This window comes from Meriones unguiculatus, chromosome X (genome assembly GCF_030254825.1).
Source record: "Meriones unguiculatus strain TT.TT164.6M chromosome X, Bangor_MerUng_6.1, whole genome shotgun sequence".
NCBI classification, from domain to species: Eukaryota; Metazoa; Chordata; class Mammalia; order Rodentia; family Muridae; genus Meriones; species Meriones unguiculatus.
Window position 1 is genome coordinate 142,809,970 of NC_083369.1, and position 20,955 is coordinate 142,830,924.

A 20,955-nucleotide genomic window follows, 5' to 3' on the forward strand; every position below is an offset into this window, starting at 1 on the left:
AATTAGACTGATGAAAATCTATGGTGGTCATAAATATAGAGCTCCATGAAGTACAATGATAAATAGCACCAGAGATCTATACTTTTTAATATATTTAGTAATCTATACAGTGTTCTTATGAGCATACTATACATATATGTTAATGAGAAGTGCTATTTATTAAGAGCATTATGACTTTCTGATGCTTAAAACTTGCTGAGTAGTTATATAGTATACTAATTGTATACTATATAGTAGTGTGTAGAAATAGAATTCATTTTGAATGTTCTGTGCTCAGTATAGCAAAGACATCTTTTTTTATGAAATGGAAAATTAATTCTAATCCATGATACAGTTCATTTATGAGATGGTGTTTCTGTGTATCTGTTTTTTGAAGCAAGAAGTGATCAAAATTGAAGGAATGGTCCTCATTTTATGAATACTTTCTCATTAGAAACTAGGTGAATAAAATTTCAATCGGATGGTTTAAAGAATTATTATATAGCTAAGTTTAAAGAAGAATTACAGGTTTCATTTTACCTGTACAGGATAAGACAGCTTTAAGTATTGAAAAGAATGGGTGGGAATGTATATAGCTACAAATCCAATTTTTAAAACTAAATTCAACTCTAGCATGAAAAAAAAAACTAGAACAGAAGAGATGTATCTTTCCATAGCATTGATATGTTCACAAGGATGTAGATTTTTCTATATGCAATATTGTTTTCTTTTTAAAACTAGAGATATGTTTTTAGGAAAGTATTTGGCCCCAAGTGCTAATAAAATGCACACTTTGAGCAGCAAGTACTTAACATTAACCCTCTAAAGTACCTGTGGCTGCTTATTTATCATAATAAAACAAATTAAATAAAATTAGTGCCAAACAAAATATTGTGTAGTCATTTAGTTTTTATTATTTTCCCTGATAGCTTCTTAATATTCACTGCCTCTGTTGGTTTTCTTATTCAGTTTTTAATATGCCATGGCTTCAAGCTTGATAAAAGCCTCTGGCTTCCAATAAGAAACAAGCCGATCTTGGCCAAACAAGGTAGAAATAAAAAAAAGTATAAGGAACTATTTACTACAGTGAGCTATTAAAATAAGTTTAGTGGATGGGAAAAAAAACTGATAAATTGTGTGAATGTGTAATTATATCCCATGGTTCTAAGGAATGGAAGACTGTTTAGAGTAAGCCAGCAGCGATGTTTTTAAACCACTTTACCAATTTGTAAATTATATTTAATAATTTTAGTTCCATTAGTTGTTCCTCTATCATTTAGTAATCTCGGAAAATAAACCTCTTCTAAAAATGAAATGTTCACCAAAATCATCTTGGCACTCTCAATTTGAGAATTTATCTTAGTGGATATGAAACCTGTGACTGCATTTCAACTTGGTCTCTGAGTACTTCCTATATGGAAAGCTGAAATCTGAAAATGATTACATTAACTTGATTGACTGCAGATACGTGGCTCTTGCAACAATGCCTTTATTTGTGCTGCCAATTAAAAGCTACCATTGGGAATTCTTTTTAGGTAGAATTTGTCTGGTTCCTCCTCTGCTCTTCAGTCTTATAATTGTGTCAGTTAAACGAATCAAATGAATCCCAAATGTTTTACTGTAGACTAAGTTCAGTACCTTTTCAGGTGAGCACCCTAAAAACTTACAAAATGTTATTTGAATATTCATTTTTTTTAAAAATTTCACTTACAGTCATTTAGCTATGGTTATTTTAAATGGTGAGTTTAATTCTACCATATGTTTTTCTTAGTTTATTTATTTATTTCTTATGATTTATTCATTTTGTATCACAGTTGTATCCCCCTCTCTCACCTCTTTCCCAGCCCACCCTCTTCCCTCTTCTCCCATGCTCCTTCCCCTGTCCACTGATGGGGGAGGTCTTCCTCCCCTTTCCTCTGACCCTAGCCTATAAGGCCTCATCAGGACTGCCTGCATTGTCTTCCTTTGTGCACTGTTAAGGCTGCCCCCACCCCAGCCTCAGAGGAAGTTGATCAAAGAGCCAGCCACTGAGTTCTTGTCAGAGACAATCTCTGTTCCCATAACTAGGGCACCCATTTGGAGACTGAGCTGCCATGGGCTATATCCGTGCAGGGGTTCTAGGTTATCTCCATGCATAGTCCTTGGTTGGAGTATCAGTCTCTGAAAAGACCACTGTACCCAGATTTTTTGGTTCTCTTGGTCTCCTTGTGGAGCTCCTGTAACCTCCAGGTCTTTCTATTTTCCCCTTCTTTCAGAAGATTCCCTGCACTCTACCCAAAGTTTGGCTCCTTCAATACCCTGCTGGGTAGAGTCTTTCAGAGACCCTATGTGGTAGACTCCTGTCCTGTTCCCTGTTTTCTCCCTCTACCAGTGTCCATCCCTTTTGCCTTTCTGAATGAGGACTGATCATCTTACCCAGGGTCCTTCTTCTTACTTAGCTCCTTTAGGTGTACAGATTTTAGTATATTTATTCTGCATTATGTGGCTATTATCCAGTTATAAGTGAGTATACATCATGTGTGTCTTTCTCCTTCTGGGATACCTCACTCAGGATAATCTTTTCTAGTTCTCACCATTTGCCTGCAAATTTCATGATTTCCTTCTTTTTAATTGCTGAGTACTATCCCATTGCATAAATGTACCACAATTTCTGTATCCATTCCTCTATTGAGGGACATCTGGGCTGTTTTCAGATTCTGGATATTATGAATAAAGCTGCTATAATTATGGCTAAGCAAATGTCCTTGTATTCTTGAGCATTTTTCGGGTATATGCCTAGGAGGGGTATAGCTGGATCTTGAGGTAGCACTATTGCTAATTGTCTGAGAAAGTGCCAGATTGATTTTCAAAGTGGTTGTACAAGTTTACATTCCCACCAGCAATGGAGTAGGGTTCTTCTTTCTCTACATCCTCTCCAGCATTTGTTGTCATTTGAGTTTTATTTTCTTTTCTATTTTAATTTTTATTAATTACACTTTATTCACTTTGTATCCCCCCTGTAGCTCCTTCCTGCCTCCCCTCCCAATTCTACCCTCCCACCCACTTCTCCATGCATGCCCTTCCCCAAGTCCACTGATGGGGGAGGTCCTCCTCTCCTTCCTTCTGATCCTTGTCTATCAGGTCTCATCAGGAGTGGCTGCATTGTCTTCCTCTGTGGCCTGGTAAGGCTGATCACCCTCAGGGGGAGGTGATCAACGAGCAGGCCAGTCAGTTCATGTCAGAGACAGTCCCTGTTCCCATTACTATGGAACCTGCTTGGACATTGAACTGCCATGGGCTACATCGGTTCTAGGTTATCTCCATGCATGGTCCTTGGTTGGACTATCAGTCTCAGAAAAGACCCCTGTGCCCAGAATTTTTGGTTCTCTTGGTCTCCTTGTGGAGCTCCTGTAACCTCTAGGTCTTTCTATTTTCCCCTTCTTTCAGAAGATTCCCTGCACTCTTCCCAAAGTTTGGCTATAAGTTTCATCATCTGCTTTGATACCCTGCAGGGTAAAGCCTTTCAGAGGCCCTCTGTGGCAGGCTCCTGTCCTATTCCCTGTTTACTCCTTCTTCTGATGTCCATCCTCTTTGCCTTTCTGAATGGGGTTTGAGCATTTTAGCCAGAGTCCTCCTTCTTGTTTAGATTCTTTAGGTGTACAAATTTTATTAGGTTTATCCTATATTATATGTCTAGTATCCACTTATGAGTGAGTATATACCCTGTGTGTCTTTCTGCTTCTGGGATATCTCACTCAGGATAATCTTTTCTAGTTCCCACCATTTGCCTGCAAATTTCATGATTTCCTTTTTTTTTTAATTGCTGAGTAGTATTCTATTGTGTGAATGTACTACAATATCTGTATCCATTACTCAGTTGAGGGACATTTAGGTTGCTTCCAGAATCCGGCTATTAAAAATAGACCTGCTATGAGCATGGCTGAGCAAATGTCCTTGTTGTATACTTCAGCACATTTTGGATATATGCCTAGGAGTGGTATAGCTGGATCTTGAGGTAGTACTCTTCCTAATTTTCTGAGAAAGCAACCGAATTGGTTTCCAAAGTGGTTGTACAAGTTTACATTCCTACCAGCAATGGAGGAGGGTTCCCCTTTCTCCACAACCTCTCCAGCATGTGTTGTCATTTGAATTTTTTATCTTAGTAATTCTCATGTGTGTAGGATGGAATCTCAGGGTTGTTTTGATTTGCATTTCCCTGATGACTAAGAACACTGAGCATGTCTGCCATTCGATATTCCTCTATTGAGAATTCTGTGTTTAGTTTTGTACATGTTTTTTGTTCTGGTTGAAAATCTTAACTAGCGTGGCCACTTGATGTATCTATTTTCTTAGACTTTTCTTATAAAATTAAATCGGAATCACTGAGCATGTATCACCAGTTCAATTTCCAAAAACACTTAAATTGATATATATTAATGTAATAATTCTGGCACTATACTACAGCTGGTGTGTAAGGCTATAATACAGTTCTTTTGAATTTTATTAGAAAAGTGTTGACTTTTAAAAATAAATAAGTTTGGGAGAATGTGATGATTAATCTCATTTGGTAATATGGTTAAATTTAAAATCAATGATGAGACACACCTTTGAGAAAATCTGTTAGAGTATTTCCTGGAGGAATTAAGTGAGGGAGAAAGACCCATCCACAGAGTGAACAGCCCCTTCCAGAAGCTTTCTTGATAGAATTAGGTCTGAGAAAAAGGCAAAATTCAGACCCAAGGGGACTTATAGAGAGTGAGACATCAACTAAGGAGCATGCATGGTTTGGACCTAGGCCCCCACACATATGTGCCCTATGGACTGCTTGGTCTTCATATGGGATGTCTGGTAAGTGTGGAGGTTACTGTTTCTAACATGGACTTTATTGCCTGCTTTTGGATCACTTCCCCCTGGCAGTGTTGCCTTGCCTGGCCTCAGGGGATGAGGATGTGCTCAGTCTTTATATGACTTGATGTGCTAGGGAAGGTTGATTGGGGGGAGGGGACCCCTTTACTTGGGGGGAAAGGGAGTGGGGAAGGAAGAAGGAGGGAAAGGAGAGCTGGAAGGAGAGGAGGGAGGGTCACCCACTGGTCTGTAAATTAAATGAACTGAAATTTTTAAAAATAATAATACTATATCTTTCTGAAAAATAAAAAAATAAGAATAAAATGTGGCATTTATGCTTTTTAAGACATTAAACCTTAAATGTATGAAAACTGCAATTTCATGTATTGTTTTTGGTACATTTGTGCAAATGCTAATATGATTTGGTTTCGTTTCTGTTGCCATAATAAAATACCCTAACATGAAGCAACGTAGGGGAGAAAGGGCTTTATTTAATTAATAGTTTCAACCACAGTTCATCACTGTGAGGAAGTCAAGGCAGTACTGTCAATCAGCTGGTCCCATTGAATTCACCATCCAGAGCAGAAAAATGAATACATCTATCTTTGCTTGCTTGCTTGAGCTCAGCTCAATTTTTCCATTAGTCAGGGCCCTTGCCTAAAGAAAGGCACCCGCCGCAACAAGCTGGGACTTTTCGTATTCACTTAAGACATGCCCTTGGCCTTGGCCTCAGGCCAATCCACATTAGGCAACCCGTACTTGAGATTCTCCTCCCAAGTGATTCTAGGTCAGGACAAATTGACAATTGAACCATCACACGGTATTTCACTCGTTTCTGTGTGCCAAGCACAGTAGATGAGCAGCTCCTAATTCAAGGGGAAAAGACAACTATATGGTCCAATAAGTTTAGTATATTACTAAAATGATCTCTGTTCCTACGCTTTTTCAATGAGCAGACATATATGTATATATATATATATATATATATATATATATATATATATATATCACATCAAGAGAGTATAACGGTTTGTTTTACTTTAGTAATATTTATGTATCTGCTTTCTCGTGTGCTAAAATATTTATTAATGACACGTGTAACAGAAGGATATGTGACTAACAAACCACACAGACCAGATTTAGCCTGTGCACCGCTAACCATATCTGGGCTTTGTGTCTGTGACCCAGGTGGGTCAGGCAGATGGGAACCCAGCTGAGAGATCTTGAAGCCAAAAGCTGGTCCAACACCCATTCATGTTTAGTCTTTGAGTGATCAGAGATACAAGGCACATACCTAAACACAGTAAAGGCAGTATACAGCAAGGCTATAGCCAGCAACAAACTACAAGGAGAGAAACTTAAATCAATCGCACTGAAATCAGAGACAAAAGCAGGATACCCACTATCTCTTCAACGTAGTACTTGAAGTCATAGCTAGAGCAATAACTAAAGGAGATCAAGGGAATACAAATCAGAAAGAAATCAAAGTATCACTATTTGCAGATGATATGATAGTATACATAACTGACCTCAAAAATTCAACCAGGGAACTCCTTCAGGTGATAAACACCTTCAGCAATGTGGCTGGATACAAAATTAACTCAAAAAAATCAGTAGCCCTCCTGTATACAAAAGACAAAGGGGTTGAGAGAGAAATTAGAGAAACAACACCAGCCACAAATAACGTAAAGTACCTTGGAGTGACTCTAACCAAGCAAGTGAAAGACCTGTATGAAAAAAACTTCAAGTCTCTGAAGAAAGAAATTGAAGAAGATATCAGAAGATGGAACGATCTCCCATGTTCGTAAATCAGTAGAATTCATATAGTGAAAATGGCCATCCTGCCAAAAGCAATCTACAGATTCAATGCAGGTCCCACCAAAATGTCAACACAATTCTTTACAGATCTTGAAAGAACAATTCTCAATTTCATATGGAAAAACAGAAAACCCAGAGTTGCTAAAACAATCCTGTATAATAACGGATCTTATTTAGGTATCTCCATCCCTGATCTCAAACTGTACTATAGAGCAACAGTAATAAATGTGGCATGGTACTGGTATAGAAACAGACTGGAGGATAAATAGAATCGAATAGAAAACCCAGAAATAAACCCACATACCTATGGACACCTGATTTTTGTCAAAGAGGCCGAAACCATACTGTGGATTTTCTCTTTAAAATTTATTTCAAAGGAAACAAAATAAAATTATTTAAAACACACAACAGAGTAGAATATGGATGTGCCAAGTAATTATTTTTTTATTTTTATTTTTTTTATCAGTTACATTTCATTAACTCTGTATCCCAGCCGTGTCCCGATCCCTCATTCCCTCCCAGTCCCTCCCTCCCTCCCTCATCTCCACCGTGCCCCTTTCCAAGTCCACTGATAGGGGGGACCTCCTTTCCATTCATCTGATCCTGTTTTATCAGGTATCTTCAGGACTGGCTGCAAAGCCCTCCTCTGTAATTGTTAATTTTATATTTTTAAGTAAAGGTCATTGGTTTTTAAAAATTAAAATAATGATATCAAACATGAGTAATATACTGCAACAGCATATTTGTTAATCCCTATGTGTCAGCCTCTAGGACAAGCAGTTTATCATTTCTCACTTAGTTCTTAGTTCACTCTTACTGGGTCACTACTACCACATATAATGTCTATGTCCATCTTACAAATTTCTTGAAGAACATAACAGGTATTAAGTTTCTCAGCTGAAGTCATGTTTTTATATTGTGGCTTATTGTTTACCAAACAGTTGTAAATAAACTTATGGTTGGCTTTTAAAATTACAGAGATTAAAATTTAAAGAACTATAAACATGTTATCATTTTATTATTATTACTATTACTTTATTTAAAATTTATTATCTTTGTCCCCCAGTCATGGCCTCCTCCATCATCTCCCTGCTGGCCCCACCCTCTCTCCCTTTCCTCCCCTATTTCCCTCTTCCCTAGTCCACTAATAAGGGAAATCTTCCTCCCCTACTCTTTGACCTTAGCCTAAGAGAATTCATCAGAACTTCCTGGATCTTCTTCCTCTGTGGCCTGGTGGTTTGCCCCACCAGGGAGAAGTGATCAAAGAGCGGGCAATCAAGTTCAAATATATAAGAAAAAATAGATTTGTTAGTTTGTAGTAGTTAAAAATAATAAAGTATGAGATTTTGATAGAAACGTTGAAATAAATGTTAATGTTTTACTAATGGTCTAATTTATAATAACAGTGTTCAAAACCTTGGCGATATTTTGACAGATTAATTTATCACGGACAAAGTTTAAATAGAAAAAAAATTCTAATTTAAATGTTTCAAAAGTAATCTAAATGTGTATTCCTCTTTTTTACATGTGTCTAAAGATAGTCAAATTAGAAAATTTACTTAAGGAAAATAACTGTCTAACGTTACCATTATTACTACTTGGGTAAAAAGTAAAAATTCCAGATTTTTTCCAGTCTTGTTTCAGTTTTTACTTGAAATGTCAGAACTTTTCTTAGTACAATCCCTAAAAACATAGCTTAAAATGGGTGCCTAATTTCTTGAACATAATATTTGCTGTTTTTTTTTTTTTAGGATTGCACTGTATATGAAACTGAAAATAAAATTCTTCATGTGGTAAGTACCCAATATTTAAGTAACAATTAATACACTATGACTTATAAAAAGTAATCCATAATAAAAATGTATTAACCTTGTTTATAATAACTGATTAGTATTCCATTGTGTATCATAATGTACTACAATTTCTGTATCCATTCCTCTGTTGAGGGACATCTAGGTTGTTTCCAGATTCTGGATATTACTAATAAAGCTACTACAAACATAGTTGAGCAAATATCCTTGTTGTATGGTGGAGTGTATTTTGGATGTATGCCTAGGAGTGGTATAGCTGGTTTTTGAGGTAGCACTCTTCCCAGTTTTCTGAGAAAGCACCAGAATGATTTCCAAAATGGTTGTACAAGTTTACATTCCTACCAAGAATGGAGGAGGGTTTCCCTTTCTCTACATTCTCTCCTGCATGTGTTGTCACTTGAATTTGGAAATCACAAAATTTACATGCAAATAGATGGAACTAGAAAAGATCATCCTGAGTGAGGTAATTCAGAAGCAGAAAGACACACATGGTATATACTCACTTATAATTGGATATTAGCCATATAATATAAGATAAACATACTAAAACCTACATACCTAATCAACAACGAGGACCCTGGGGAAGATGCTTAATTCTCATTAAGAAGGGAAAACAGGATAGACACAGAAGCTGTAGAAGAGAGGGAACAGGAGAGTATCCTACCACAGATGTCCTCTAAAAAAACTACCTAGCAGGGGATTGAAGCAGATGCAGAGACTCACAGCTGAACTTTGGACAGAGCACTTTTGGACAGAGTCTTTTAGAAGAAGGGGTATTAAGAGGTCTTGAAGGGGACAGGAGTCCCACAAGGAGACCAACAAACCAAAAAAGACTGGGCCCAGGGAGGACTACAAAGACTGATGTATCAACCAAAGGCCATGCATGGAAAGGACCTCCTACTCAGATGTAGTCCTCAGACACTCAGTTTCCATGTGGGTGCTCTAGTTAGGGAAGTAGAGAAAGTCTCTGACATAAACTTGGCTGCCTGCTCCTTGATCATTTCTCCCTGGTAGGGCAACCTAGACAGTCCACAGAGGAAGAGGATCCAGGCAGTGCTGATGGGATCTGATAAGCTAGGGTCAGATAGGATAAGTCAGATAGGATAGGGTAAGATGAAGGTCCTCCTCCCATATCAGTGGACTAGAGAAGAGGGATATAGGAGGAAGAGGGAGAGAGGGTAGGAACAGGAGGAGACAAAGGAAGGATCTACAACTGGGACAAAAAGTGAATAAATTGAGAAGAAGAGGAAGAAGAAATGTTTTAACCTATGTTAATTAAATATACATTTTAGGAAACCTATAGAAGAATCAAAACACATTAGTTACGGTCATCCTGTTTTATGTAACAGAAAAAATATAATCTAATAATTGAATATTGTAGTATAAAGCAAGACTTCAGTAAAATAAAATTATCTTGAACTCAAAATTGGTAAGTATTTTTCCAGTACATGTATGATTTTAAAAAAGATTAGAACAAGGTATTTCTAGAAAGGGAGTATTTTATTTAACAGTATATTCATATGGATAAAATATTTCTGTTTTTACTCAATTTTTGGAGACAGAGTTTCTCTGTGTAGCTTTGGCTGTCCTATACTGGCATTGTAGACCAAGCTAGTCTCAAATTCGCAGAGATCCACGTGCCTCTACTTTCCTGAGTATTGGGATTACAAGCATGTGCCACTGTGGCCAGCTGAATGAAATATTTCTTAAGAAAATCAAACTTCCTTGCTCTGATTTTATATTCAACAACCAGACTTCTAAGTGTCAATTTGGTATTATTGGCATTAAATCCATTAATGGCTTTGGTCATTTTTTTCTGTTTATTTATTTTGTCGATGTTGAGGGAGGTAGGCACACATGCCACAATATGCTTGTAGAGATCAGAAGACAAATTTCATTGCTCTTAGGCTGATATTTTATTATGAGAAATAAATTATGGTTTTATAATACTCAGTGAAAGGCATCTTTTTGTTGTCAGTGGATAGCTTACTTTATTTTTTAAATCTCCTTTTTAATGAATACTCACCTGTTCTAATACGGTCTTTACTTCCACTGAGAGAACATGGCACTTCTGCAATTAATGGTTACTTGTTAATTGCACTTCATATATCATGCCATTTTTATTCTTTCTGTTTATGACTTTGTAATTTATTATTTCAACTCACACAAATGTTATTTTATATCTCAGGAGTAAGACATTTGTAAAATATCTAACCTAAATGTATGGGACAAAACATGAACTCGGAATGGCAGCAATGCTGAGTTAATGCTCTTCCACTCATTATGTAGCAGTGAGAACCTTTGTTACTTCTTTTGGTTAGTCTCAGGAAATAACAATTAATGTACGCTTCTACTTTTTGGTCTAACAAGAAAAAAATAACAATGTCTAACTCTTTTTTTTTCCTCCAGCTATCCATAGGTTCTGAAAAATAGAAAGGAAATGTTATGTAGTTAAAATATACATATTTAAATATGTATATTTAAAATATACATATTTGGAATACATATACATATGTATTCCAATCATTAGTTTAACTTCTTTATGCATGATACAGAGTGAGTCGTAATCCTGAAATGTATTCAAAGTACAATAATGTTTTTTATTTATTTTATTTATTATGTATGCACACACGTATGTAACAGCACACACATGTGAAATTCACAGTAAATTTGTGGGAGTGGGCTCTCACCTACAATGTGGGTTTCAAAGATTAAACTCAAGGCATTGGGCTTGCCAGCAAATACTTTTTCCCCATGAACTCACCTCAAAGCCGCCAATGAGGCTCTTTGGAAATTTAGGCTCAAACACAATTAATCAAATATTGCCAAGGAAAGGATGACTCAGACCTCAACAAAACTTGTTATATATCTACTGCAAGAATATCTTCAAAAAATAATGAAATGATGTGTGTCTGGGCCAAATCCATGTTCTACATAAGACCTGTGTATATTACTTACTGTGGTTTGTTTGTTTAATTAATTTTGCTTGTTCTCTCTGTAATATAAAGATATTGCTAAAAATACCCCCAAAGTGCCTATAGATAACTGTATGTGTCACAGTGAAAAAAAAAAGAGAAAGATGTATTGATCTCTAATAGAAAAATTAAGTGATTGAAGAGATTGGACAAGGAGTATAAGTATGAAACATTTTACAGAAGATTGTGGTGTTGGAAGACCACTATGCATACCTAGATAGAAGGGTAGAAGATCCTCCCCTATCAAGGGATTAGGGAAAAGGCATAGGGGAAGAACAGGGAGGATGGGTGGGACTGGGAGGAGACTTGGGAGGGGGCTGTAGCAAAGATACAAAGTGAATAAATTGTAATGAATAAATTAAAGAAAAAAGAAAAAGAATGAACTGTTGAAATACTATTTTAACATGATGAACAAAATCCCACATAAATTTTTTAAAAATCTCAGTTATATATTTAAATTGTGGACCCATTGTATTGTAATTAACACCTTCCACTAACAATAACTGATCTACCCCAGTAAACCCAAACTTAAAGGAACTATATTTCATTAGCTAGTTGTGGAAGTTTAAGGCAAGACTGGATCTGAAAGTTTTAAATATTTGTTGTTATAAAGCTTGTGCTGTTGGAAAAATGAAACTATGCATTGAAGTGGCTATCAAAAAAGGTTATACTACATTGTTGTCACTGTAGTTTTCATTCATTGGCTGATGGTAAAATAGTCAAAATGGTTCTGAATCAAGATGATCATGACAATAGTTAGAATGAAGGTGACATTTTTAACACTTCAGGGACACAATGAAAACGGATAATGGGCTCATTGGAAGAAAAGAAAAATGTTTATTAGTTAGAAATCACAATAGTTAATAAGATGAAGGAGAGGCTTCTGAGACAAAATGATAATAATAATAATAATAATAATAATAATAATAATAATAATAATGGGGTAGATGACTCTGGAAGAAACGTTTTTAAAAGAATCCAGCACAGTATTTCCTCATTCCTAGGAGACCTACCTCTGCATCTCTTAACTACTTCTAATCCAGTGGTTCTCAACCCGTGCATTGCGGCTAATGACCCTTTCAGAAGGGATCAGCTGAGACCATCAGAAAACATAGATATTTACATTATGAATCATAACAGAAAAATTACAGTCATGAAGTAGCAACAAAAATAATTTTATGGTTGGGGGTCAGCACAACATAAGGAACTGTATCAAAGGGCCACCATAATCGAAAAGTTGAGAGCCGCTATTGATCTTGATTCTTAGATAAAACAATAAAACATCTTTTGCAAAAGCCTTTTAATCAAATCACATCTTAGGTAGACACCAAAAGTCTGTAGTTGTTTATTGTGGCTACTGAATAACAGCTGATATAGATATTTTTATGAAGCTAATTGTGTCACTATGTTACTCTTAACATCTATTTCAGCGGTGTCCATGGTATATCTTATTTTTACTATTGTACTTATGTGTGAATAAGAATAGGACAGTAGCTGCTTTTCGGTATCACATAAATTTAGAGTAACCAGTGTTGGTGATATCAAATAATCACTGATTTTCCTTGTGTGTTGCCAAAATGTTGACACCATTATTTTTGATACTTCAGGGTACATATCTGCAGGAAAAGTATTTGAAATAATGTATAAAATTGCCATATAAGGTATATATAAAACACATGAATCTGGTGTCTACACTTTGGATCACATTTCCAAGCTGTTCCATCATGTGTTTGTATATTTTCCACAATAAATAATCCATAAATGAAAACATATCCTGCTCTGAAGCATTTTTAATAAGACTTAACCCAACCCATATATCATTTAATTATACATTTACAATAGATAAAACTATGGGTTGCAGATATTAACCATTTAAATGCTGAATTTGAACTTAGATCATGCACATGCTCTTTTTAGTTCTAGCAGCTACTACCAATTCAAGTTCCCTGAGGCCTTGTCAATTGTACTGTCCTGTTTCCTGTGGAACTTAGGGCTACTAATTAGTTATGCATATTGTTTCAGTTATTATGGAAAATGAGCAGAGTCTTGGTGTCCTATATTATTTATTTCCTTTGAGTGACTGTTTCATTGGCATTGAACTTTCTGTGACAATGACTGTTCCTCCTGAATTACTGAATTTACTTAAACTTTGACCTACTTCTATGGGTTCTTTATTGTGTTTATTTCAAGGCTTTATTTGTCAGAGTGTTTGTCAGAGTGTATATCCTGATTTTCTCTTTATGCAGTTTTTCAGTAATAATCTCTTATTTGATCCAATACACTTGTACTTAATTTCCCCTCTGTATTGGCTGCTAGAAACATAAGATTAAAATTGAATAGTTGCAGAGTCAAAAAAAAAAAGTTGGGCACTGGGGGTGCAGAGACCGATGCTCCGACTAAGGGCTATGCATAGAGATGACCTAAAATCCATGCTCAGATGTAGCCTATTGACTCAGTCTCCAAGTGGGCCCCCTACTAATGGGAACAGGGACCTTCTCTGGCATGAACTCAGTGGCTGGCTCTTTAATCACCCCCCCGGGGGGATGGAGCCTTGCCTTTCCACAGGGGAAGACAATGCAGCCAGTCCTGATGAGACTTGATAGGCTAGGGTCACATAGAAGGGGAAGAGGTCCTCCCTAGGGGAGGGGCATAGGGGGAGAATAGGGAGGGAGGGAAGGGTTGGGAGAAGATGAGGGAAGATGCTACAGCAGACATACAAAGTGAATAAATAATAATAATTAATAAAAACTTTGATTAAAAAATTTATAGTTGCACTCATTTTATTTATTTTTATTTATTTATTACAATGTATTAACTTTGTATCCAGGCTGTACCCTCCTCCTGTCTCCTCCGAAACTATACTAAAATTATTTAAATGAATATTGGATACTAAAGAAAAAATTAGAGTTTAATGGCAGTAGATTCTAATAATATATTGCTAAGATATTTGCATCAGGAAATAAAGGTTTTTGCAGTTAGATTTTGGTTAACTCACCAACTATCAGAGAAGGAAAGCAATAATAAAGGCTATACTACAACAATTTTGGAAAAGAAATTTAGATACTCACCAAAGATAGAAAGTACGTTGGGATGATAATTATTTCAAGATATTGTCATAGTAATATTTCATAATTATCATAAATAAATGCAGAGGTAACCCTGCGTTTATTCAACCAGAGGATCTAGAGAAAAAGAAGGTCAGTTTGGTGGAGTATGTTTATAATCCAACACTTGAAAAATTGAGACAGGAGGGTGAGCTCCAAGTAAACCTGGCTACAAATTGACACTGTCTCACATATGAGACAGGCAAGAGGAGAAAGAGAATAAATGAGTATGAATGAGGATGAACATAAATGAGTATATTACCAAAAAACAGTGGATTAAAAACTGCAAATATTTCAAAGAAAACAATTGCCAAAACTTATGTGCAGAAACCAAAATTTACAAACACATATTTTTAGATTAACAAGGTTATTAAAGTACATTCATGGTAAATACAACACAGTAAAATCATAAAATAAGTGAAACAAAATAAATCAAATTCCAAATAAAAAGGTACAGAATGACAAAGAATACATGATAAACAAACAGGTAAGATGGTTAAGAACAAAAAAAGAACATAGAAGTGCTAATTATTTTTAAATGGCAGTTTTAACAAACTATCAAAAGATAATGTATGTATTCTAGGTTTACGGTGTTTTTAACCCAACAATCTCCACGTCCTATATTAAGTCATAACCACTACGAGTATTTGCCAGAGGCAGTCATCCTCAGATATCAAAGGGTTTTTTGAAAGCTGTAATACACCTAGATCAAAGATTATGGCCACCAGTGCACACCATATCTGAGGGGTACAGGTTCGAAAACTGTGAAATTGACACAAATCTGAGAGTAGAGAACCAAGAGAACCTCTGTCCATTCCCCATAGGCCTGTGAGAGAGTGAGTGCTCTTTCAAGTGAGTGTATGCAGAGCCTCAGATCCAGGGTCCATCTAAGATAGCAGCCAGACAAGAGATCCCTCCCACCCACAGCCCCACTGTGGGCAACATGGGGATTCCCGGGACAGTGTCCTCAACAATGAAGCTCCTATTCTATGGGTCTCCCAGTGGAGCCCAGGCAAACAATTCCTGGAGTCAAGATGGTGCAATCCAAGCAGATCTGAATTCTTGGAGGACAGTACAACAGGCCTCTGGGCCAATAAGGCATTCAGAGAATCTGTGCTTATACATTGCACCCAAGAATGGAGCTACGCTTATGCTCCACTCTTCCAGGCATGTAAACACTCTAGCACCCAGTCCTTCAAGGCACACTTCCATGCATGCTCCCATGCTTGGGCACATGTGACTGCAAACTTCCTCCCCTTAGCTACAGCAGAAACACCAATATCCACTCTCAAATTAGTGGACCTATGTCATCTTCCTGAAGAATATTCCAGACTCCACAGACAGATGGACCAGTCTGAAGTACAGACTCCAGAACAAACAGCAAAGGTTATGGATAAGCAGATGGCTAGAGGTAGGCGTAAGAACACGTTCAACAAAAATCAGGACATTATGGCTTCACCAGAAACCCCCCCCAAAAAATCAATGAATATTTAAATTCATCAAAAACACAGGAAAATGATCTCAAATCTATGCTTAACCAGTTATTAGAGACACATAAAAAGGAAATGAACAAAGCTTTCAAAGAAATACAAACAAATACAACCAAATAGAGGCACATGTAGAGGCACAAGAGGCATAAAGAGAAGAAATGAATAAAAATAGAGGCCATCATAGAAAAAACAAAAATCAACATTCAGAACAGATGAGGAAATGGTGCAAAATATGAAACCAGAATTAGAATCAATAGAGAAAACACAAACAGAGAAAAGCCTGGAGTTAGAGAACTTAGAGAAGAAATCAGGAACCACAAAGGTAAGCATTACCAACAGAATAATAGAGGTAGAAGAGAGAATCAAAGGCAAAGAAGATACACTTGCAGAAATTGCTACAGCTCTCAAAGAAAAAATTAATTCAGAAAAGTTCTAAATACAAAACATCCAAGAAATTAAGTATGCCATGAAAAGACGAAATCTAATAATAGAAATACATGAAAAAGAAGATTCCAGGATCCAAGGTCCAGAAAATATTTTCAAGAAAATCATAGAAGAAAATTTTCCCAACTTGAAGAAAAACTGTCAATAAATATACAACAGGCCTACAGAACACCAAATAGACTAGATAAGAAAAGAAACTCCTCATGTCACATAATAGTCAAAACACTACATCTATAGAACAAAGAAAAAATATAAATGCAGTAAGGAAAAAAGGTCAAGTCACATATAAAGGTAGACCTATCAGAATCACACCAGACTTCTGAACAGAAATCATGAAAGCCAGAAGGGTCTGGGCAGATGTCATGCAGACTCTAAGAGAACACAGATGCCAACCCAGTCTACTACACCCAGCAAACTTTTAAATCAACATAGATGGAGAAAACAAAATATTCCATAACAAAACTAAACATAAACAATATCTACACAGCAACCCAGCCATACAGAAGATAGCTCCAAGAAAACCCCAATCTAAAGAAATCAACTCTACCCAAGGATATAGATAATTGCAAAACAGTAAATAAGTAAATAAAAGAAAACAAGCATAGAAGCACGGTAACACCACCAACTCCACAATTAAAAAAAAAAAAAACTAAAATTCATTGGTCACTATTTTCTATCAACATCAATGAAATCAACTCTCCAATAAAAAGACAGACTAACAAAATGGTTGCAGAAACAGGACCCAACATTTCTAGTGCATCCAAGAAACACACCTCTGCAACAAAGATAGACAGTACATCAGAGTAAATGGCTGCAAAAGGTTTTTCAAGCAAACAAACCTAGAAAACAAACTGGGGTAGCTATCCTAATATCTAATAAAATAGACTTTCAACCAAAATTGCTCAAAAAAGTTGAGGAGTGACATTTCATTCTCATCAAAGGAAAAATCCGCCAGGAGGAACATCACAATCCTCAACATCTATGTCCCAAATACCAGAGCACTTGCATTAGTAAATGAAATATTTTTAAAGCTTAAATCAAACATCCATCCCAACACCTTAATAGTGGAAAATGCCAATACTCCACTCTCACCAAGGGACAGATCATCTAGACAGATGCTAAATAGGGAAATAACACAGAGGTTCCAAATCAAATAGACCAAATAGATGTCTACAGAACTTTTCACCGAAACTCAAAAGACTATATACCTTCTTTTCGCACCACATGGAACATTCTCAAAAATTGACCATATAGTCGGGCACAAAGCAAGCCTCAACAGATATAAGATCAAAATAATTCCTTGCATCCTATCAGACCACCATGGCCTAAAACTAGACCACAACAACAACAGAAATAACAAAAATCCTACATGCACATGGAAACTAAACAACTCTCTACTCAATGACAGCTTGGCCAAGGAAGAAATGAAAAAAGAAATTAGAGACTTCCTAGAATTCAATGAAAATGAAGGCACAACTTACCCAAACTTATGGGACACAATGGAAGCAGTGCTAAGAGGAAAGTTCACAGCACTAAGTGCCTGCAGAAAGAAGTGGGAGACATCTGATACAAGCAACTTAACAGTGTACCTAAAAGCCCTAGGGGAAAAAAAAGAAGCAGACACACCCAAGAGGAGCAGAGGATTGGAAATAATCAAACCCAGAGCTGAAATCAATGAATTAGAAACAAAGAAAACAATTCAAAGAATCAGTGAGACTAAGACCTGGTTCTTTGAGAAAATCAACAAGATAGACAAACCCTTAAACAAACTAACTAAAAGGAGGAGAGAAACTATCCAAATCAGCAAAATCAGATTAAAAAAGGGAGACATATCAATAGACACTGAGGAAATCAAAGGAATCATTAGGTCCTACTTCAAAAAGCTATACATCACAAAATTTGAAAAACTCACGACCAGATGGTTTCAGTGCAGAAAAGAAGGAAAACACCAATATTCTTTTTTTTTAATTTTATTTTTTCTTATCAGTTACATTTTATTAACTCTGTATCCCAGCCGTGTCCCGCTCCCTCATTCCCTCCCAGTCCCTCCCTCCCTCCCTCCCTCATCTCCACCTTGCCCCTTTCCAAGTCCACTGATGGGAGGGGACCTCCTCCCCATTCATCTGATCCTGTTTTATCAGGTATCTTCAGGACTGGCTGCAAAGTCCTCCTCTGTGGCCTAACAGGACTGCTCCTCCCTTGGGGGTGGGGAGGCCAAAGAGCCAGTCATTGAGTTCCTGTTAGAAATAGTCCTTGTTCCCCTCACTTTGGGAAACCAATTGATTACTGACCTACCACAGGTTACATCTGAGTGGAGGTTCTAGGTTATATCCATACATGGTCCTTGGTTGAATGTCAGTCTCAGAAAAGACCCTGTGCCCAGATATATTTGGTCCTTGTGGAGCTCCTATCCTTTCCCCATCAGACTAACTCCCCTTCTTTCTTATGATTCCCTGTACTCTGCCGAGGGTTTAGTCATGAGTCTTTGCTTTGAAAACACTGCTAGTTAGAGTCTTTCAGATGCACTCAGTAGACTCCTGTCATACGTTCAATGCACGTCCCATCTGTCTTTCTAAACGAGGATTGATCATCTTGCCCCATGTCTGCTCAATTGATTATCTTTTTTAGGTGTATAGATTTCATTATGTTTATCATATCTTATAGGTCTATATAAGTGAGTATATCCCATGTTTGTCTTTCTCCTTCTGGGATATTTCACTCAGAATGATCTTTTCTAGATCCCACCATTTGCCTGCAAATTTCATGATTTCCTCCTTTTTGATTGCTGAGTAGTATTCCATTGTATAAAAATACCACAATTTCTGTACCCATTCCTCCATTGATGGACATCTGGGTTGTTTCCAGGTTCTGGCTATTACAAATAAAGCTGCTATAAACATGGTTGAGCAAGTATCCCTTTTGTGTACTCGAACGAACTTTGGGTATATACCTAGCAGTGGTATAGCTGGGTCTTGAGGAAGCAATATTCCTAATTGTCTTAGAAAGCGCCAGATAGCCTGGGCATCCTCTACAGTTAACATAAGACTTTTCTATTGCTTAGCTTTTCACTGTTGTTTGCATTTAGATCACTTGATAAATTTCCATTTAAAATATAATAGGTAAAACTTTATTTATCTAATACTATCAGATAAGTTCAGAGATAATGAAAGAATGTTGTATCTTATTATTGGTTAATCATATCTATTTGTGACTTCTCTAATGTGACTAACATGTTGCATTTAAAATCATATTAATAAACATATTTTGCCCAGATCTTCTTTTCCCCTTACAATTTTTATATTAAAATAGACAATACAAACCTAAAGAAGCTAAACAATGAGGACCCCAGGGAAGATGCTTCATTCTCATTCAGAAGGGAAAAGAGGTACCTGAAGTGGTAGAAGAGAGGGAACTGGATAGGGGGCTACCACAAATGTCTTCTAAAAGACTCCACCTAGCAGGGGATCTAAGCAGATGCAGATAAACACTGCCAACTTTGGACAGAGCTCAGGGAGTCTTTTGGAAGAAGGGGATATTAAAGGACCCAGAGGGGATAGGAATCACCCAAGAAGACCAACAAAGCCAAAAAATTCAAACCCCAAAGGGGCCCCACAGAGACTAATGCATTAACCAAAGACCATGCATAAAGAGGACCTAGACCCCCTGCTCAGATGTAGCCCATCTACAGCTCAGTCTCGATGTGGGTTCCCTAGTAAGGGGAGAAGAGACAGTCTCTGACATGAACTCCATTGCCTGCTCCTTGATCACTTCTCCCTGGTGTGGCGACCTAGACAGCCCACAGAGGAATTGGATCCAGCCACTCCTGATAGGACCTGATAGGCTAGGGTCAGACAGTAGGGGAGGAGGACTTCTATCTGTGGACTAGGGAAGAGGGAGAGGAGAGGAGGAGGGAGGAAAGATGGAAATAGGAGGAGATGAGGGAGGGGGCTACACTGTGAATAATTGTAATAAATAAAATAAATAAATAAATAGTATGTTCTTGTGATTCACAGGAACGTATCTTGGAAAGGCTCCTCTATATTCTAAAATTATAAACTATTAATTTTATTAATTCATAATTGATACTAATATAAACTAACCACCCTATTAAAAATAACCTGAAACTACATATATTTAAATTGTTATTCATTGTAACTAGCTTTTTCCATTGTTATTCAGGCATTCTTTGTCAGAATCTTGGATAGCTTAATACAACCCAAAAAGCTGGTCATAATATTTATTATCATTGTATATTTTCTTTAGGTTTATTTGAGAGAAGATTGAATCCTAACCACCAGACCAATACGGCGCATCAGTCTTTCATTTCATTTGAACGTGTTTTTATGAGTTTTTATTTTTTGTTTTGAACTAAAGATGTGAAATCCTTTGAAATGAATATTGAAAAAAATGCCTTTTGTAAAGTGATGCCAGTCATCTTATAGATACAGTAGAATTGCCCTTTTGCTACTAAAATTACTGTAAGCTTTTGTAGAAAGACGTATTACAAGGA

The 20,955-nt window shown here is 36.7% G+C and overlaps 1 protein-coding gene across 5 annotated transcripts in view; it reads left to right on the forward strand.

Annotated features, from left to right (window-relative positions):
- The window catches only part of Cnksr2 (connector enhancer of kinase suppressor of Ras 2), a 264,629-nt gene that overhangs the window by 75,644 nt on the left and 168,030 nt on the right, over window positions 1-20,955 (forward strand). For all 5 annotated transcript variants that reach the window (XM_060375308.1, XM_060375307.1, XM_060375310.1 and 2 more), the window contains exon 5: window positions 8,373-8,414. In XM_060375308.1, the coding sequence (XP_060231291.1) occupies window positions 8,373-8,414 (42 nt within the window). The remainder of the gene's footprint in view (window positions 1-8,372; window positions 8,415-20,955) is intronic.